Source organism: Mercenaria mercenaria, unplaced genomic scaffold (genome assembly GCF_021730395.1).
Source record: "Mercenaria mercenaria strain notata unplaced genomic scaffold, MADL_Memer_1 contig_592, whole genome shotgun sequence".
NCBI classification, from domain to species: domain Eukaryota; kingdom Metazoa; phylum Mollusca; class Bivalvia; order Venerida; family Veneridae; genus Mercenaria; species Mercenaria mercenaria.
This window is the reverse complement of record NW_026463474.1, coordinates 45,085-68,312: the sequence shown is the minus strand read 5'-3', so window position 1 is coordinate 68,312 and position 23,228 is coordinate 45,085. Positions and strand designations below refer to the sequence as shown.

Below are 23,228 nucleotides of genomic sequence, written 5' to 3'. Positions count from 1 at the left end.
GATCAGCCGTCACGAGAGTTCAATGGTCACGTAATAATATCAATGGGCACGTAATACCAAAGTGTTATGTGATATTTGCTATATATGGCCTACACCTACTATTGACCTGCTTCCATCAAGGCTTAACAAAAAACTCATTTACATTAGACTGGGGCAAAATTGAATATGTTTATATATTTGTTTCCTTTAAATGTTATACTTCACTGCATTCAGAAGATCCGAATCGACAACGCCAGCGCAATTATTACCACGCCACTACGCCCTTGTTCTCTCTGTAAATGAGTATTGAGGCAGACATTCAATTGATTTTACCCAGGGCCAAGGAAATATTGAAACTTCCACTCCGATCAAGTTCATCCACTTCTTTCGAAAGTAGTGCTGATAACATGCAGTGTATCGTAAAATTCTATAAAAAGCAAGGATTTTCGAAGGAAGCTTCCAGAATCTTCATGTCAGCTTGACGACGATCTACAAAATCACAATATCAAGTATATATTAAAATGATTGACAGAAAGCCGTTCAAGTCTCAATTTCTAAGAAAAAAGTCGTGGAAGTTTTGACATAACACTTTGATAATGGTCTTGGGTACAATTGTTTATATGCGAATCGATCTACATTAAGTTCATTATGAATTATATTATTATCAAGGTGTGTACAATGAAAGGCCACAACAACGAAGTGTGGCATGTAAATGTTGTGTTAAGTAATTTGAAAACACTGTCACCAGGTAAGCACTTGTCCTTAAAAGATCTTTCTATAAAATTTACAATGTTAACGAATGCAGCAGGGTCTCAGTATATCCAATTTTTTAACAACTGATAATATGCACAAGTTAAGTTTTAAGTTTGTGTTATATTTCGATGGTCTTTTGAAGCAAAGCCGTCTTTGTTCTTTTGTAGAGTTTATGTCGTATCCTCCAGATAGGAGATCGTGTGCATATACAACTTAAGAGGCATATTTGGAATGAGCCAAATCAACCTGTAATGAAGGAAGATTACTTTTTAGTAACGTAAAACCTTATGTACTTGTTTCTACTGACACTACTAGTAGATGGTTTAGAGTTATCATGATTGTGTAGAGTAGGGATAGAATGATATCCAACTGATTAGTCCCCATAGAGTTCGGACTACGGTTACATCAAAAGCAAACAAGCTGTCAGTTACTGTTATTGATATACAAACTGTGCTGGATGGTCAAAGTAAGGCTTTTGCCAAATTCTACGAAATACAAATTAAACGGCAAGATGCATTTATAAAAAATGTTTTACAGTGTTTCAAATGTCTGAATTTATGTTTTTTTCATTTCGCTTTGAAGTCTCATTTAAGGACGAAAATAATTTTGAACGAAGTAGAATTTCAAAATTAAACGAGATTTTACCTTTGACGTTGAAGTTCAACGTGAATTCTATGAGTGAGAAATTAGAAACCACCTTCCCTCCTAGCTAAAATGTGTTATTTATCTGTAATTCAACTTCCAAGGTAAGTTTTATTTAATTTTGAAATTTAATTTTCAAATAACATTACATGACCTCTACATATTTTTCAGGTGAAAAGGCAGTCATTGAGCCGCCTGAGAATGCGACTGCAATTGAAAACAAAGCTGTCACATGGACTTGCAAATATTCTGGAAGCGATCTAACACAGTGCATACTAGAGAAAATGTTACCTAACGGAAATTTCTCTCCTGTATTCAAACTGAAATCCGGTTGTATTGCTTACTATCCCCGAATAAACTTTACATTCTCTTGCAACAGTACTGTATTTAAGATTACGAAAGGATACGTTCCAAGAAGTGATCATTTGTCAACATGGAGATGTAGATTCGTTACCAACTCTCTGCCAGTCCAAAACCTATTCTCAGAAAGTTCAAAACTAATTGTCCAAGGTAGGGTAAATTCGCTTTTCAAGGTTTCGTCTGTATTTGGTATTTAGCGCAAAATCTTTATGACTTTATCTTTATGACAGGTATACATAACTATTATTGACTTCAAGGAATGTCTATGTTTTCCCTTTCTAACTGCAGAAAATTTCGTACATTGGTTGATTTCCTAAAACCGCTTGCATAAACTTTCTGATTACATTGAAAACACATATTAAGCAAATTACTAGGAGTGTTTGAAAAGTACTATGTATTCTGGCGACACAACCTTTCCACGAGGAATTTCACGTCGATGATTATACTGAGGATCACCTCTATTCAATATCTACACAATGGTATATACAAGTGTCCGTTTAATAACTGTTTTTAACGAATTGTCACTATATCAGTTTGGACAGTCGTTGACCAATGTAGCAGAAATGGTTGGAAAATGAATTACAAATACTGAAATAATTTGGTCAAATAAAAAGGTTATCAGTAAACTCGGTTGTTCTTTGAAAGAGCTTTTTGCCGGAATTACCCGTGTTTAAGGGTCTAGTAAGGTGGAAAAAATAAACAATTTGATTCTGGTGTAGAGTCTGTTGAAATGATGCTCGATATACTGTACGCGATATTGCACGCTTTGTTGGCATTTCACTAGCAACAGATCATTTTATTTTATTTAGAAAATCTTGAAAGATTTTTGCTTTGTGGGTACCCCATAAAAGGCCACGTGTTGAAACTGCAGAAAGATTGATGAAAATTTCCAAAAATACGACAAAATGTTTTTCGCAGATGTTGTTAAAGTTAGAAAGTTTGGAAACAAAATATGGGCCACCAAACATGGCAAAGGTCAATTATTGCAAAACGCACTTTGAGTGCAAAGAAAGTTTTGTATGCCAAATTCTTCTCCAGCGAAGGCAGCGAAGGTAGAGTAGTACAGATTCTAGTAAAACAGGGTAGAAAAAAGACTGGTAAGTACTACCGTGACGTTTTCTTGAAAAGAATTAAAGAAGTACTACAAGAAGCGTTGCCCAGTCACAGGTTTCAAGTGTCACGTGTACCGAGCGTTACTTATAAAATGTATATAAATAATATTTCTAAAACTATCGGCTTTTGATTGGTATAAAACTTGTATAATGAATTTTTCTTAAGCTGCCTTACTTCTGATTGGTTTGACTAACGATTTGTAAATGATTGTTTGAAACATAAATTAACTAAAAATCAAGCAGATAATCAATTTACTATGCGGTCCTTATTGTACACAAGCTGGTATCAAACAACCTAAATTATTTATTACCAAAGTTCCAGTAATAATTATGGCTTATTTATTATTTTTCTCCAATTTATCTTCGATATGCACCCTCCAAATTCTGTCGACAATCTGCCCAAACTGGACGCGCAGTGTGTATTTATATGGCCGTATGACGTCACTTGCATACGGACATATCTCTGACTTTTACATAGACCGCCTTATGACAGTACTTTCAAATACTATTTTACCTGTATATACTTACATCTGGATCTTGTCATTTACATCGAGGTTAGATTACTAATTTCTAATAATATTCAAACATTAAAAAACTTACATTTTCTTTATATAAACTGGTAAAAACTGTCGATGTTTTGCAACTATAGTTGTAAACAATTCAGTTGAAGAGTTACCGAAACGTATGTATGCATGAAAAGGACCAATTTCACGACACAAGTATGTTCGACTGTTGCACAACAATGCTAAAGCGTACAAATCTAGTACAGGAGCATAGTCTTTGAAGACCTGATTTCGCAGATCAGGCGCCATGCTACTTCTTTCTGTTTCCAAAGCTGAAAAACTTCCATTCTGGTCGTAGATATAGGTCACGCCCATCTCTCGGGTCTGCTTTCCATCAGTACCTCCGTAGTGTACCAAATTCAGCCTATCGTCACGTGGCGCTTTCCGGAAGTGGATCAATAGACTTAAAATATGCATTTCATACCACGGATTTTTTTTTTAGGGTTTGAAATGACAACATGCAAGTTTCCATCAGTTCTAAAGGTTTCAGACCACAATACACAATACATTTGAACACTCCTCGTATTACTGAAATCGCTATTGCTGCAAGGGTAGATGATCGGACTTATACTCAGGAGGTCGCTTGTTCAAATCCTAGAGCTAGTGAGTGCGGTCGTAATACCTTCTAATGCACAGTACCTTCCTAAAATATCTACACAAACGATGTAAAATTTATGTTTAACTAAAGAAATTCAGTATTGAGTTCCTTACTCATAGGACATGTTTTGATGACTAATTTTACATAATGCATTAAATAAGATTAAGATAACCTCATTATGACTTGATGTGAATCGCCTTATATTTTACTCAAAAGCTTAACGTGATATTATCTAGGGATTATCGTGTCTTAAAATCCATTGTTTGTTTTATTCATTAAGGTCTACTATACGTAAATGGAGACCGTAAAAATATATAACAGTTTTCACCTTTGTCGTCACCAAACGTAGCTTTATATCGGAATATTAAACTTCTTTATTTCAGCTTTATTGAAAATATTTTTATACTATGACAGGTGTAACTGCAGTTGTGATATTAAATAGCATGATACTGAATTAAAAAAAAAGTAAGTTTGGTCAAACAATTGGAACAGAGAGTGTCAGTGTCATTTTCATAAAGATTTTTATTCAAGAAAATATATCTGACAACGAAACAGTCATTCAAAACTAAATAAACTCTATCATAAAGTTGATCTTAAGGCAATGATTAATGTTATCCTTTAAGTAACATGTCTGTCAATTTTATGAAGATTGTCTGACGAGGTACACTCACACAAGGATCATCTGATTTCTAAAAATATAATACAAGAAACGGATGATTTCTTGAATTTCTTTGCATATTGAATGCTTATGAAGAGCACTATTGTCATGGGTAAATATCATTCTATGTGTTTCCCTTTTTCGAAGTTCCTGAAGTAATTCAGTCTATAAATTGATAGTAAAATAATATTTACATGTTTGCAATTGGCATCTCGAAATAATGTGAATAGTTTTATCTAATTCATGCATTACAAATATAAATGGTGTAGCCATCAATAATACATATAGTCCAGCGGAGATCCCACTAAAATATCAGTAGGATTCCAGAGGGATAAATTTCCGGAATTCCTCATGCCTTCCAAAGGGACCTAAGTAGGAAACGCTTATCTTCTCAGTTGGATCGCTGATGATTACTAACTGGGACTGCTGTTTCCACCTCACCCCGACGATTTGTTTTGATGGGAACCTCGATTGAAATATTGGAAAATAAGGTAGGATTTGACGAAAATCACAATGGTTTCCTAGAAACAATTTTGACTGTGATCACTGTATAAGGTCAAGCTAGGATCAAGATTTTTCTGAGAAATTACCGAGGGAAATTACCGAGAACCCGAAACCTATTCAGATTCCCGCTTCTTTTACTGGTATTCTATATACATCATTTGTTTGACATGCTAGTGGGAAATTACCGTGGGAAATTACCGAGAACCCGAAACCTTTTCAAATTCCGCTTCTTTTACTGGTATTCTATATACATCAGCTGTTTAACATGCTAGTTTCTATCATATCTTAAAGTTTAAAGGAGTTCATCACAATATGTTGTGCGCAGCTCAATCGCGCAGCAAGCGATAACCACTGTAAAGTTCAGGATTTGCCGCCGAAAGTGCATAATTGTCGGATATGCAGCGCACTCGCGCAAAAATATCGTATGCACTGAAAATATAGGTCGTGCATCCATATTTAACCTTTAAAAGTGATGGTGTTTTATTGAAGGTGTGGTCGTAGGAAGTGTTCGAATCGAATACATTGTGGACAGCCAATTTGAAAGTAAACTATTTCGTCCAGTAATGATGCAGCTGACTCCAAGTCAAATAAAATTCCAGGAAATCTTAACGTAGATCTATCTCCTTCAAGTTCAAATGTGACTTCCTAAAAATGTTGTTATACTTTTTGTGCCCGCATTTCACGTAGTAAGACCACAGTTATGGCCCTTGACAGTCAAATTGTACATAAAGGGTCTAAACATTTGTGTCGCATGTACCTCAAAAGTACATGAGCCAAGAGTCATGAAACCACATAAGAATTAAATTCAGCATGCGAAGTTGTGCACCAGTCCTTTTATTTGAGGTTTCGCTCAGTAAAAACAGATTAATGTCCCTTGACGTGGTCAAATATATACGTAAATGGCATGTGAAAGCTTGTGTAGCACGTATCTCAAAAAGTATTTGACCTAGAGGCATGCAACCTTAAAGGAGCATTATTCCGCATGTGAGTAAGAAAACTGGTTAAGAAATTGAAAATAACATTGTGCAATTTGTTTTGTAAGAAAAAAAAAATGTTCATAATTTTAGGTGGGTGGGGTAATGAAAAAATACTTTTGTGGGTGGAGTGAATATTTTTTAATTTTTCTTGAAAAAAAGCACGGGTTGATGTTATATTTTTGGTTTAGATTTTTTCTGTCTTAGTTCTAGCTTACATAATATAAAATTTGGTAAAATTCTGTCCGCTAGATTTTTCATATCATTAAGAAATACTTCGTGTTTTTCTCAGTTTCAGATACTTTCGACATCTGTCAAGAGTAATTTTTCTGAGTTAATATATCTATATGTTGACATTTTATGCATAGTTATAGTGGTCTCATTAATTGTGATGCATAAACAGTAACATCAGAGTGAAACATTAAATAGATGTTTGCAGTAGTTTTATTATGACATGTATGTATTGTTTCTTCAGACAAAAATACCGATTTGGTGTTCTTAAAAAACTTTGAAAAAAGAAGCACGGGTACCTACCATTTACTTGTCATACATCAATCTATAAATATGCGAAGTTACAAAAAATTCTGTCCGCTAGAAATAATTGTGAAAAACATCTTTAAATTCATCAGTTGATCTGTAGAATGCTGGCAGTAAGTGATTCTTCATTTACGAACAGTGCAGACCAAGATCAGCTTGCACACCCGTCTGCACTGTTCGCTAGCCAGTCAGTAAATTTTCAGTGAAAACTTCTTCAAAAAGATAAATAGTATTGATAAAATTGAAATATGGAACAGTGCAGACCAAGATCAGCTTGCACACCCGTCTGAACTGTTCGCTAGCCAGTTAGTAAATTTTCAGTGAAAACTCTTCAAAAAGATAAATAGTATTGATAAAATTGAAATATGGACGACCAGTCCAGTTTAGAAATTAAGCAGGGTTAAGTTTAGGAACACATATATGTTCAAATTTAATGACTACGGTTTCATTTCATAATCTGTCTTGCCGCATATATGAATCCACATTGTTTCGTTTAGAAAAATGAAGTTTACACTGATGAACAATATAAATATAATTTGAGGACACAAAATGGTATGCGCTATTTAAGAAGATATGATAAAAAGAAATTACATTTTCCAAATTTTATTGTTAATGTATAATGCGCGACTGAACAAATGGGATGTTAATTGATATGCATCAATGTGATCTTTATTTCAATATCTTTATGAAGAGCGCCATTCAAATCAAACGAAAATACTTTAATAAATGTTTATCATTCACAGATTTTGCTTCCATTGACAAGCTTCCATGTAGTAGTCATTCTTCATAATGAAAAAAAAACTCATTGAAAAGTTTATGGAACGGAAGGATAGGAAAATAATGCACTGTCGTTGTGTGATACAATCTGTCAATAGGTCAGCATGGGTGCATCGCTTTGTAAAGTATCTACATAAGTTCAAATCATTGTCTACTTCAGTTCGGAATTTCCTTGTGTTTCATGCATCACCGTTAATTCCAACATGCCAAGATTTTGATATTCAAAACAACAAACATGAAATGAAATAATTTTTTGTCTCCCAGTCGTTGTGTCTGACATAACCATACGATCACTGTAGAAGTTACATCTTACCCAGTTAAAGGTACAAAAGCATCAAGTTGCAATAACTTCCTTACCAAGGTAAAGGGATATCTTATCAATTGAATCCTCGATGTGTCTTCTTCAATGGCTTGATAGAGAATGATCTCCCTGGCATCCATCTACGGTAACCAAATTATTCCTTAGCAGAAGTTAGCTATGACTGGTGTTATCTATAATTGAACGAAATATGAATATAGTATTTACAAAGGGTACTTACTTTAACAAATAGTTGGTTCCCTTTAACTGTTGTGTACGACATAAAGTATGAAGCTTGGATCCAGCTATTATTGTAATTAACCCAAATGGTAATGTCCATATATGACCCAAATTCTCTTATTTACAGCAATTCAAATTAACTATAGCAATAATAACATGAAACGGGAATCAAGCACTATTAATGGATAGCAATAATTTTATTTTAACGGTACTTGGTAAAAATCAACAATTAGGTAAAGCATGTGTATTATCCGATAAGTGGTGTTAATTTGTATATTGCAACATTCTTAACTCGAAGTATGATCCGTAATTCCATAATAGATTTGTAGTGGATAGTGTGTCGAACCTATATACTTTTTTATGTTTTTATGGTGTAGGTACGAGCCCTTCTTTTTAAAATGATTTTTACTTATTCTATTGTTGCAGGTTTTTGTTTACATAGTCTTTTGAATTTTTTCTTTCATTCTTTTTATTTATTTTTTCCTTATTTATTATTGCAATGTTAATAGATTTAATGTCTATTCTAATATGAGATCCTCTGAAAAATGTCATAAGTACCCAGTATAAGTGCACGAGAAAATCATGATATAAATAGTTTCGCCTGAATTCCTTCTACAGGTAAAACATGCTGGAAAAATTAAAAAAGTAGCCCGTCCTGTATTCGAACCAGCACCATAAGCTTACAAATCATACGTGTTAACCACTAGACCACGCCGCTACTTGCATTGGTTTTGCGATATAAGATATTTGTCATATAATGCGTCCACCTGATTCCTTATTTCATTGTTATAGACTAAACCGGTATTATTAAATAAAGGTCACGCGTTTTGTTAATACCTGTGCTTTTGTATAATAACGTTATCATTATATAAAAGGTACATATTATTCTGACAGACTGCATTATGTCTGTTCAAAGATAATGTTGTAATTCGTTTCTGGAAAAGCATCCTTCCGACCTATCATTTTTGTGTTCACAAATGGTCTAAAACTATTTTTCTTGTGGTCATAGACCTTCAAAAACATCGTTCCACTTACAAACGTGAAATTCAGTGAATTTGTACCGTTACCGGTAAATTGGCCGATCGTTTTGCAAGCAAATAATCGATCTTGACTGTATATTACCATTTCCTTCCAAACCATGGGCCACCTCCCCCAGATCGCATTGTCGTTAGTTCGATCCTTGAGAGAGCCATATCTTCTCTGCGACGGTTTGATAAAAGACGTTATATCATTCGTCCTTCTCCTCTAATTCATGTGTTGCAGATGGTAGTTACCTGCGGAGAACAGGGTTTACTGGCATAGGATTCGGGAACACTGGTGAGGTTAACTGTCCGTTTATACTGAAATTCTGTTGAAAAACGGCGTTTAACCCAAAACAAACACACAAACACGAAAGTTCAATCCCTAAAATTTCGTCGTGGTCATCGCCTAGAATGGATTAAAGATTGTGAGAAGAATACAAATCATAACAAGAAACAAGAAATATCTTTAAAAATGATGGTCGGCGAATTGTAATAAGGAAAGAAGTTTATGAATTTTTCATCTAACATTCATCTTTCATCTAACATTTTTTTCAAATTGCAAAACTAAACACAGCACTTTAACAATTTAAATGGTTCTCTTTTAATTTTTTCGCAAAGGTTTCGTAGCGTTTTGTTTCGTTTATCCTTAGACGAATAATTACAGCAGTAGTTTGATGAAGATTCATGAAGCGGTTCATGAGAAGAGGTCATTAAACGTGTTTATATTTTTAGCTGAATTGGTCCCTATCCCCATTTGTAACAAAGTAGCAGGAGACCTTACGATATTGTTACACATCGAGTTTGATAAAAATCCATTACATGTTAGTGGTTAATGCGAAGAAAGGCATATCTACTTTTAGCTATAGTGGTCCCTAATAGGGCCCAAGTTCCTTTATAAATAAATTTGGAAGAGGACCTTATAATGATGCTCCAGACCAAGTATGACAAAGATCCACCAAGCTGTTCATGAGACGCTGTATAAAGGCAATTCTAGTTTTTGCTCTAGCAGCCCCTAAAAGGGTCAAATGTCCCAGCTGAACAAAGTTGGCTGCGGGCCTAATAAAGATGCTACAAATCAAGTTTGATTAGAATACATGAGAAAAAATCAATTAAAGGATTTTTTTTTTATTATTTTTTATTTATTTCTAAAATAGGCCAACTGATCCCGCTATAACAAATAGCATATTCGCTATTCATGAATCTTTGGACAATGACGTCACACCTATAAAAAAGTGAAGGTCAAGCAAAACATACATTTGTGATTATTTCAATATTCATAAGCAAAGTTTGACCATAGTCATATCACATAGATAAACTGTATGCAGCGTACCTTCATTTCAGTGTAACGAGATTCAGTCATTATATAGCATATATATAATAAAACAGATTTCAACCGAGTTCAATATTTGCATACCATACTAAAGAAAAATATTCATATGTAATAAATCAGTTAAATAATTTATAACAAATATATCAAAGCAAACAAGTAGTCATTTTAATATGCAACCTGAATAAGTCACAAAAGCAAGAAACCTTTTCATATACAGACGACAATTGTAACAAGTAAAATCTTTTAAAAAGCACTTCTCTACATAAAAGACTCTTATCACACCCTTATTCATGTGATACGCACACCATATTCAGCTCTTTCTTTAATTTGATATATGTTGGTATTGAACAGGTTTTTATCACATTTATTAAACTTACTTATCATTTTGACATATATCAATAGTCTTGCTAAATATACTGAGCCAAAGTTAGCTTAAAAACTGTGAACAGCGTCGTTTAGGATAAACGCTTTTGTCTACATTTCATTCAGCGTAGCACAATCAACAGAGTGAAAGAAATTGACACTCTCGTCCAATCAGGAAGAGTGTTGCATAAATCTTCCATTTTGATAAATTATCTATAATGCGTTATCAAGTAGTTTGATTTGCAAACTGAAGTCACGTGGCATAGGTAACGAAAACGAATTTAGACGGCGTCGCCGAAAAATATGGTCGGCGTGATGTAACTGAAGCACAAGTTATATATGGGCAGAAACCTGTATTTTAAATTGTTTCGCACTGTTGAAAGGGGCCTCTGTGAAGTTTTGTATAAATGAGGACAGTAGTTCTGAAGAAGACTATGTTTAGAAATTGTGGAGGGACACACGACGGACACCAAACAATCATAAAAGCTCACTTTGAGCCTTTGGTGCTTAAAAGATGGTAACAGTATGCAAACAATATTGAAATACGTTCTTTACTTCATTTCTGGAATTGTTGGAAGCAACATGAACCCTTACCCTACTTCAGCTTATTATCAAATATGTCTATCATTCGGAATAGGTACAATACTGTTTTCACCGGAAAGATTAATTTAAAATTTAGAGCAAAAAAGAAAAAATAATTAACAGTATCGGACATGTTGTTGCAGGTTAGTAATGATTTGCACTGGTTAGAAATTGTTGCTGTAATGCAGGGTAAGAGTTAATGACTGTATAAAACAAATAACCTTTTGTAAAAGCAAAACTTAAGGAAAGGAACTTTAACAAAACAGAAATAACTTAACAAGAAAACTTAACAAAACAGAAATATGTCCGGAAGAGCAGATGAATATTTGGTTACGCACACCTGTTCAAGTGGTACGCATACAACCCGATGGTGCTGTACTTATAGAGGTTATAGATGACGAACGCATTGTCATTCCACTCAGTGTCACACATGACTCAGATTGAAGTATATTCAGCCTTTCCTCCAATCAGCGCCACTCTTACTAAATCTCTCATTATGGCTGAAAATACCGAGAATACCTTACCAAGCAATCCGATTGGTACATTATTATGCGGTTTTGACATTTTCTATATACAGGCAATGTCGCCACATATGAAACTGATATGACAATCATATGATTCTGATATGGCGCTTTCAAATGCTAACTATAAAAAAGAGCCGGATATGATAAGCATATGATATCAGTTTATGATTCTCATATGAAAATTATATCAGTTTCATATGAAATGATTAGCATATGAATTTCGTATGCAAATTGAAAGGCCTAGCATATGATACGGGCATGATACCGATATCTAATTCATACGTTATCGCCTTTTATATGCTACTTACATGCTTTTCATATACTTTCATATGCGAATCTACTTTATTATGTTTTTCATATGTTATCCTTTACACATGCTACTCATGTAGTATTCTTTTTGCATGCTGGTCATATACAAGCCTTTTCGTAAAAAAAACATTTTATGGTCCATCTCTGTTGTTGGTTGAAAAGTGGCATTTTTCTCGCGTAAAAGTCTGCTAGAGCCGACTGGAACAAAATCTTCTTTAAAAAGAAAAACAAATACAAAGGAATATTGATTTTTCCATCTTTATTTCGACTTGTTGTACAAATGCAATCATTATGATTTGTATACATTCAATCATGGGTGTGTTTAAAAATTACATTTAGGTACAATAATGTATAATAATGTAGTAAAAAAAGCTTTTGCAAAGAAAGCATGTGAATTAAAGAAATACAAAATAAACAAGAATCTACAGATTTACACAATAGCATAACATGTGTTTTCAACACTCGTGTAAAACTAAAATTTGTAACAGAGTTACCAACATCCCCCCAACAAGGGACATTTTTCAGAAAACATATTGCATCTTCTTCTAATAAATAGGGCAACGTACTCACAATGTATATGAATCATATCTTTATGTTATATAATTCATGAAATATTAAGAAGTTTGAAAAATGTCTGGTGAATGCTTTCACGTGCTATTTTTTCTATATTAAAGAGTTCAAGTGATCTTTTTTCTTAAACTGGAACTGAAAAAAAAATACAAATATCATGAAATATTTTATCCTATTAAAGGGATGTAATTAATAAATAAACAAAATACATGACATTCACATGATACTACAAAACATATTTCTAATTAAACAACAGAAGGTTAATAGTGCTTTTATTTGTCAATACAATTGTTTCCTCTGAAAGAATCTAACATGCATCATGCACAACAGCTGTTGCTACTGATCACTTATGTGAAGTTTCAATTAATTGTGTCAAGGGGATGAGGGGTCCGCCCGTTAGCTCAGTAGGGAGAAATACTGTTAAAAAACAGCGTTCAACCCAAAAAAAAAAACAAACAAACAAGGGAATGGGGAGAGTTGGTGCGCACAAGATTGAATATATAAAACTGTATATAACATATCATCAAAAAACAAATTCCTGTAACTCTGCTATGTTTTTCCTGAAAGAACATAACATGCATCGTGCATATCTACTGTTGTTACTGATCATTTATCTTGCGTTTCATTAAATTCTGTCAAGGGGATAAGGAGAGTCGGTGCGCACTAGATTGTGACTATAGACAACCTGAACCCAGTATACCCCCACTCCTTACAACTTTGGTGTTGGGTGTGGGGGTACAAAAAGTAACAGACCAGACAAAAAATACCAGAAGGTGACCTTAACCTTGAGTAAGAGGTCTGAATCTTACATGCAACAATTTTATTTTTTATGGTGACTGTCCGTGTCAAGTTACTTGAATAAAGCAAAGTTGCTGACAAGACCAAAAAAACTAATCCTATTGTATTTGACCTCTAAGTGTGACCTTGACCTTTGAGACAGGGACTTGGGTCTTGCACATGACACATCGTCTTAATTTTACAAGCGATTTTTAAATCCCTTGATGAATGGCAGAGTTATGGACTGAACATGAAACTGATCCAAACCTGTGGCCTCCAACTGTGACATTGACCTTGGAGCTAGAGGTCTGGGTCTTGAACTTAATATATCAACTCATTATGGGAACATTTGCGCCAAGTTATTTTAAAATTCCTTGATAAATGACAGAGTTCTGCACCAGACAAGAAACAGACCATATTAAACTTGACCTCAAAGCGTGGCTCTTTACATGTACCTGGGAGCTAGGGAACTGGTTCTTGACACATCGGTTCATTATAAGAGACTCTTGTGCCTATTAATTTTAAATTCCCTTGATAAATTACAAAGTAATGGACGGGACAAGAAAGAGGCCATGCTAAAATTTAGCCGGTACGTGTGAAATTGACCTTTGAGCTACGGGTTTGGTTCTTGTGCTTGACATGTCGTCTCATAATGGGGAACATTAAATTTGTGCCCATTAATTTTAAAATCCCTTGATGAATAGCAGAGGTATTGACCGGACATAAAACATACCGTGTCAACCTTAGACCTCTATGTGTGACCTTGACCTTGCAGCTAGGCGTCTGGGTCTTGCGTTGTTTTATTATGGGGAACATTTGTCCAAATTTATTCAAAATTTCCTGATGAATGACAGAGTAATTGATGGGAAACGAAACAGACTAAGTTAACCTATTACCATTAAGTGTGACCTAGTCCTTGGAGATAGGGGTCTGAGTCTCTGAGTCTTGCGCAAAACATGTCTTTAATTATTTGAAAAATTTGTGTCAAGTTATTTCATAATGACTTCATGGATGGCAGAGTTAAGGACCAGTAACAAAATGTGATGGACGGATGGAAGAAAAAAGGCAGAGGACAGCAATACCTTCCAACAGTAATATGTTATCCAAGCATCATAAAGCAAAATTAAGTAAACAAAAGTAACCTAGGTAATGTTTCAGTCTACTTAGGCTAACCTCTAGTATCCAAAATGCACAACAAACTAATGATATTACTTATTCAGTGAATATGTAGAGATATTGGACAAGCCTTTACGTTGGCGTCCGCGCCCGCATCGACGCCGGCGTCCGAATTAGGTTAAGTTGTTTTATGTAAGTTCGTATCTCCACGGTGTATAATCAATCCTATATTTTTGGTACAAAGCCGCGTCTTCACTCACTGGTGCGTACAAGCACATAACTTTTCCTGTTATTCTTGGATAAACAAGGTAAGTCGGAAGTGTAGTGACCTTATTTATCATCCCATTATTCTTAGAGTCGTCTTCATTTTGGATGATTTTACGGAACAGATCGAAGATGTAAAAATGTAATCGACACAGTATTTTGCCAAATTTTGTATCCGATGTATGAAATAAAATGTGTTTTCAGCTTCATGTCATAGTAGAGGATGGTGACATCTGTGTTGAAAATGCATTTAAAATACGAATCCTGGTATTTTGGTATAATTCGGATGTTTAATTATATGGTGTGTTTAATATTAGAATACTGTTTACACATAAAAATAGCTGAAATAACTTCTCGCAAATGCAAAAATTTGCAATATTTAGTTTTAAGTAAGTCAACTATATTTTTGTACAAAGACACCTATATTATGTCACAAATATTTCGTCCTAGAGCTTAGGAAACATTCATTTTGGGAAGAATTTGTGAGTTCTGGCTGAAAAATAGTCCTTCCTTTATCCTAAGGCATATAGGCCTAATTTTCTAAACATGTGCGTGCCAGTTTTTAATCTTTGTATAAGGCTTACAAGTATATGTGCCGACCCAAGCCGTGGCATCATCGACCCAAACGGGCGGCGGTCGCACGGCGCGATCGCGGGTCTTGCCAGCCCGAGACAGTCAGAGCAGTGGGGTACCTGTTCCCCTCCAGGAGCCACCCGACCGGAGTTCCCGACGGACAGGCGAATCCGGTTTAAATAGACTAAGAGATACCTTTTTCTCTGTGTGCATTAGGCTACCTCCTGAATCATATCCTTGCAGGCCAAGTGGCCTGATGGGATTCAAACTTCGGCCTCCCGCTCCGAAGGCGGACGCTATGCCAACGGAAACGCTAACTATGTACGTGTGTTCCTTGGGTGTGTCCTAGTAAATGTAGATGTAGCACCGAGATTTACTCTCTCTCTCTCTCTCTCTCTCTCTGTGTCTTTGTCAGTTTATCTATCTTGACTCGCAATCGAGAAGATCACATTGATCATCTTAATAATCCTTAATTTCTGGGTTAAAAATGTCCCCCCTCCACCCAACCCCCTCCCCGATCTACATACAAGCTATTTAGCAGTTGTTTTACAGTTTTACATAAGGCAGTGGCTAGGATTATGGTACCGTAATCTTAGTTTCTGATTCTAGGAGTACGGAAGTTCCATATCTCTAGATAAACTAGATGAGGATAGGCGAAGAGTACGGAAGTGTTTATGAGCACGAAATTTACGTTAAAACATGCTTAAAGCGAATTAAAATGTCTTTAACGAAAAAAGGGCAATGATGAAAATAAAAATTGGCGTTTTATTTACCATGTTTTGAACTTTAATCATTCGAGAATGACAACGATATCTTCTCCAATTAGTTTAATCAGGTCAGATAAGAACGAAATTAACGACAGACCTGAAAAATAAGTAAGTTTACAACAACATAAATGTATATATTTACGTATATATTTCATGTTTAATAAATACTTCCGTAATCCTAGCCTGTCCTCATAGGGTTATCTGGAGAAACGGAACTTCGGTAATCATAGAACCTAAAGAAAGATCATTTCTGGTCAAAATCTAAAGGTCAGTGCATTAAAATTTGTCATGACTATGCCATTTATTCCTTTGCAGTAGGATCACGTTATTTCGAATTATATAGTTAAACGTGAGCAACTAAAATACAGGGAGGGTGATCACGTGATTTTTGTTTATGATCACATTATGTCCACTTTAATGGCTGCCCCCATGTACGAGAAGTTTTTTTTGTATTTTTCTGCAATTTGTCATCATATTTGAACATATTTTACCGATCATGTTCTAGCCAACAACTTTCTGGTTCCAACGATGTATTTTTTTGCTTTGTGAGTGTTGCCGTTTTTCCATTTACCCTGCAGAGATTTTCGAAGCGGTGATTTTTCTCTTGAAAAAGTGTGGTCACATTGAGTCCCAGATTCCATAAAACACATTTTATGCATCTTTACATGTTTGTTATTGGTAGAAGTCGACTGAAAATGCATCTCAATCATGTATTTTGCTTCACATGCGACTTTTTAATGTTTATATGCGTGTTTTTTACAACGTTCCAGGGATTCATGTCTGAATGGTTACATTACGTCATAGTCACATTGTGTCCAATAAATTTAGTAAATGGTGTACATAGCAATTTATTCCAAACTTCTATATGATAATAAGTCTTTTTACATGTTTTAGTGTTGCAATTCAATAAAGGAAACATTAAAGAGCTAAACAGGTGTCCCATATTGGCTAAAAGAAAAAATAATCATTTTTTTTTAAACAAAGTGTCATTTTTTTCAGTAAGCTAGTTCCTGGTTTTTACATCATTTTGGTAAAGGTAAAGGTAAATTTTATTTACCGTCGCTTTGTGAAACAATTAACATAAGCTCTGCAGAGCTTTTGAGCGACCCTATTTTAAGAACAGTTAAAACCAATTATACCTTACCCCCAGCACTTTGCTGGTACCCATTTACAGCTGGGTCGACTGAGGCAATCGTGATAAAGTGCCTTGCCCAAGGGCACACCGCAATGGGAGTAGCCAGGATTCGAAATAGGGCCTTCACCTCCACAGAAAAGCGTCGTAGCCCTCTCGACCACTGCGTCCACTTTGGACCTTTAATTAACATTTTGTACCAGAGAAGACTTTTTGTATTGAAAGTAAATGAACCTTTTTTACACTTATTCCTCTAACAGTTAACATTGCCTAATTTTGTGTCGCTCAACAGTCTTGACTAAATTTATTCTGCAATGTATTTAGAATCTTTTGATATCATTTTCAATCTGTTTTCATGCAAATCAACCAAATTCATCATCACTGGCACACATTTTTTATTGTCTGTGCATATTGTCGCCAAAGCATTAATCAGATACGTTACCTTCATCTGTTAAATTACTATGAAGTGGGAAAAAAAATGTGAAAAACCTTATCTTTATTAATTATGTGCGCTCATTACAAACAATATTTATAATATGAAATTTTGATAAACAGTATGTTATTAGAAATCAATAACAAAATAGACACACGTTGTTGACTGATTGATGCATGATTTCACAAGCAACAATCAACTTTGTTATTTTCCCTTACAGAAAATAAGAAATAAGAATTGCTGATAAACATTTCACCTACATGAAGAAATATAAAAGGAAGTAGAATTTAGATGTTGAAACGAGATACGTGAGGAACTGATACTTAAACGATATTTTAAATTCGGAATGTGTTCTGTGCTTTAGGGATACAAAGTGATGGAATTAACATCAGATATTCACTGAATAGATGCCAGAAATGCGGAGTGTTCACGAATTTGATACATATAATGTATAACTGGTCAAAATCTTACAACACACATCACTTTTATAATCCTTCACTTTGGTGAAAAATCAATTTTTTTTTGTGTAGTATTGAAAATAGAAAGCCTGTATGGGGTAAACATCTACATGGGCGCACTATGCTAGTTAAAAATACATTTTATAGAGTATTTATTTAATGACACTGAGAATTCCAAAACCGGATACGTTACTATCAAGCTCTTTTAATATAGGACATTGTTTTGAGTATCATCTATAAATGAAATACAATATTTTATTTGACATATTCAGATCTCTTTGACAAAACCGTGTATGCATGTCTTACATTTTCATTTCTACAAGCTAATCTTATGTTAACTAAGCTCTCAGGTTAATGGATGAAAATAAAATTGAAGCCTACAGCAGGTCAAATAAGTTTGACAGCCTGGCATTCAATATAGTAACGTAAATTCTAGATCTTAATCACAAGTAGCAGCTTAAACATCGTTATATAGTATTATCAATATCACAGTTCAAGATGTGATATTGATTCGCTGCGAATGCACGCATTGATACATGAGGTATTTCGTAACGTATCTGACACTATTTAAAGCAGAGACACTTACTGCATAAAAAATGTTAATAATTAAAAATGAAACCATCCATGACTGCTTGATATAAGAATTAATTGCCTCAACGATTTTATACAATTTTTTTTTTGTTACAGACTTCGATATAAAATCCAAAGTTAACGTATCTGATTTTTATTAGAACAATATAAATGGTGTCAATTTGTGTATTTACAGCCATACATGATGTATCTAAGATCTGTCAGTTGGTATAGGCCGATCGGCAACTATGTTTTACAGAGAAGTCACAAAGGTCAGACTCGGATAGTGACAATTTGTTTGAGTTGTACAATTGTTTCTTTAAACATTCATTACATCCCTTCAGTGATTATATGATATTAATTCCATCACTTATGTATTTCTAAAACGCAGAATTATGTGACATTCTGAATAACGTATCTGTTCATCACGTACTAGTTAGTATCTGGTTTCACCACCTAAATTGTTCTTCTTTTTCAATTCAATTTAAGTAGAGATAAAATATTTCATGTTAGTGGAAAGCAATTCTTCTGTTCTGTAAGGGAAAATAAAAAAGTCGATTGCTGATTGTGAAATCATGCATAAATCATTCAACAATGTATGTTGATTTTGTTATGCAACATACTGTTTATCAAAATTTTAAAAAAAGTATTATAAATGTTGTATCTAATGGGCGCACATTATTAATAAATATTAGGTTTTCAAATTTGTTTCACTTCATAGTAATGGATCAGATGAAGGTAACGTATCTGATTAACGCTTTGGCGACAATATATATTTGAATACACAGACAATGAACATTGTGTGCCAGTGATAATGAATTTTGATGGACTTGCATGAAAACAGTTTGAAAATGATGCCAAAAGATTCTAATTACAATGCAGAATAAGTTTAGTCAAGATTTTTGAGCGACACAAAATTAGGCAATTTTAACTATTACGGGAAGTGTAAAAAGGTTCATTTACTTTTCTATAAATACAAAAGTCTTCTCGAAAATGGAGTAAATAAATCTATTTCTAACATGTTCACTAAAATCATATGTTACAATTGACACGTAATTATGTCTAAATGCACTCCGCTTTTAATAGGATCTAATGTTTTTAAGCTTTCCTGTGATATTTTCAAACCTGTAAGGGTTAGTTTTATAAGCTTTAAAACAATCTTACACTTCACTTTTTTAATTAATATAAGCATTGCCCGGTCTTAATGTTACGATCTTTTGATTTATTATAGATACTACCAGTTTTATACGAAAATAAGAAACAAAACAATAAATTAGAAACCAGAGAAAAGGAAACTTACACAAAATATGAAATGCGAACTGAAAAAAAAATGGGGATCAAACTCCCGACGAAATGGTTTAATACAAATACCGTAACTGCTAGGCCAACAAAGAATCGTTGACTTAATCATAAACTTTGTGTACTAATTCCCAATGATAACGTGATACCCACCGAAACGCGAAGACGAGTCTATTTCGTGATAACTCATAAAATAACTATTTGTAATGCTTGCACATAAATGACAAGTAAATATTAATATATGTTTCATTTAAACTATGCACTAAGCAAACAGCAACATAGCTCAGTCGGATAAAATGCAGATTGGATACAAGTAGATCATTTTGTGAGTTCGAATCGTTAAGACCTTTTTTCACATTTTTTCATTTTTGTTATTCTTATTCGGTTTCATATCGGCCCAATATATTCGTTTCTTTCTTTGATGGTATGTATTTGCATATATGCCTTTATATACAATGATATTATGTCCATTTTTCGCTTTAGAGCACGCATTTAATCAAAATCATCCTTTTAATAATGCTCAACTCTTTCATTCTGTTTTATGCTTTAATTATTATAATACCTCTATCGTGTTGTCTCAGAGCACAGGAAGAAATCTAAATGTTCATGCAAAAGTGAAATACTGATAATAATAATAATAATAACTTTATTTAAAGATGGTGACATATTTAAAGTACATAGTATACATACAACTTATTTCCAATATGGCTTTCTCTATAAATTTAAAACACTGTATCTACAACAATAAGAGTAACAGTAGCACAATTTATATGACTTACACACTTTAAAACAAACTCGATTTCAAATGATTTTACCAGGAGAAAAAATCAGTGTAAGTCATTTGCATACCTGTACATTCATTCATCAATGAAATTAAAAAGCGACCCTATGTCACAATAATGCATGATTATTGGTGAAGATTAGAAATCAATAAATTAGTATTAGTAACGTTGTTCTTGTAATAAGTAATCCTTGTTTTATTTGTTTAAATGTTTATATAGTCCAGTTAAATGGTGTAAAATACTTCAGAAAATGGAAAAAAGCACAAAATTTGGTACATGACTGCTTTAGGGCAAAACACTAAAAATGAGCATGACCCACTCCGGTCAGGACCGACAAAATGTATTCGAGTTATTGGTAGTTTGAGTGAACGAAGAATGTATTAAAAAGGAATTTGGTTGGGACCTGACGATAAGTTAAAGTGAAGGATTGTGTTCGAATTATCAGAGTTTTAGCGAACGAAGTTTGTCTGTAGTGTTTATTAATGAATAAATTAGTTTTCGCGACTCAGAATTTTTTAGTTTTGCTGTATTCATTTCAATTTATATACACTTAGAAAACTAATGACGCTTAGTAAATCTATATAATTTATTAACTATGTTAGTACGATAGATCGTGCGAACATCCCTGGCCTGTCAGACTATCATGATTTCTTTTGGGAAAAAGTCATTGCCGTTTGATCAGCGTAATCAAATTAACATTTGCATGTTCCTGTTATGTTCTGTGTTTGCAAACTTGTAGTACATTGTGCCATAACAATAGTCTTTTAGTTTAATGCCATAAGCATATAATGTACAGTCACTAATGTCACTAATGCCCTGATCACTCTCAGACGAAGACCTTGAAGATCACTGCGTCTTGGAATTTTGACGCGGTGGGGACAGGGGTCAAACTCGAAAAATGCGCAGTTCTAAAGTTCATACTGCGCCCTTACAACATCCTTGCCAGGTTTTCACGACGTCTAACACGTTCACACTAATTTTCTTACCACGTGAATCTTCACGTCCAATGCGTTCTTACTACATTCTTAGTACGACCAGTCAGATTGCATCTCTCGCATACCATGCAGGTTATATTATGTCCGCATCTACACTAAACAACAATTGAATACAATATACGACCCCCCCCCCCCAGACGAAATCAGAGCAGTCTTATAGAGAGGCCGTGGTGGAAAAAGCAAATGCCGCGTGAATGGTATACGAAGGTCCAGCAGTCCATTAGAAGCTGCCAGTGCTGCTGAGTCCGTGATTATGTGGTAATTCTTGATGATGTGCGATCATACCCATTGCTGGTTGAAAATGAAGTAATGGGGAATTGGATCCAGTATTCATACTGAATAACCCAGAATCTGAAACAAACACGGTGAGAACTTGCTGCAAACGTGACATAGACATGTTAAACACCGACAGAACGTATTGATAAGTTAATGCGGTATTCTACAACGTGGCACGGACGTACCATGGTCATAGCACACAAGCGTGGCAAGGTCGTAGTGAGAACTCCATTGACGTAGCAAGAACGCAATGACAACCCAGTGACAGTGCAATGGGCACGCCATGCAGTGTTTCCCGTCCGCACCACCTTTGTACTATGTCCTACAAGGTTTTAGTTACATCATTACTACGTCCTTATTAAGTTCTTCCTGCTTCCTAATTCGGCCATGTCCTCACTACTTTTGTTTTGAGCATGTCCTAAGTTCAACCGCGTCCTCCACACTCGTAGAGACCATAATTATCATGTTCTTATCGGTGTCTACTGTATTCCTTCTACATTGTACAAGTTCTTACTGCGTCCTGTCAGTTTTTTTAGGACGTAGTAGGAACAAGGCTGAGTGTGATGGGGGTTTAAATTAGGAGCAGAATCTATCATTTCTACAAGAACTTTGCTCTTATATTTGTGTCTGGACATTTTACTGAAATTAAAATATATTAGATAAGGACATATTAAATGTGATTACTTGAGGGTTTATCTAGTGAGCACATATATTCGAAACACAATTTTAATACCAATTTACTAGTTTTAAGACAACAAATATTATCTATTTACAATTTGCAAGGCTATGTCACTACCAGTTTAGCAGTCCGATGTAAGAATAACACTGTCTTGTCAAACAAAACTAACAAGTACAGCTCGCGCTTACCGGTGAAACTTTCAAATGCATTTTCTACACCTTCTTACAAACAAACTGTTCATAAAATATTTCTGTGGTATAGATGGAGGCTTTCGATACTCTTCTTTACAACACAATATGTCAAGTAGCTGATCAACCATTTGTTAACACAAAGATAAGGGCTATAGTGTACATTCCTGCATCGTCTGCTACATCTTTGATAAATTGGAACCTTTCTGGTAGTTTTTGCCCCA

General features: G+C 34.5%; 1 protein-coding gene across 1 annotated transcript in view; it reads left to right on the top strand.

The window, feature by feature from the left end:
- The first annotated feature begins 1,550 nt into the window (after positions 1-1,550).
- Positions 1,551-23,228, top strand: part of LOC128554651 (hemicentin-1-like) — a 46,134-nt gene continuing 24,456 nt past the window's right edge. The window contains exon 1 of the mRNA XM_053535946.1: positions 1,551-1,884. Within this exon, the coding sequence (XP_053391921.1) occupies positions 1,659-1,884 (226 nt within the window). The 5' untranslated portion in view covers positions 1,551-1,658. The remainder of the gene's footprint in view (positions 1,885-23,228) is intronic.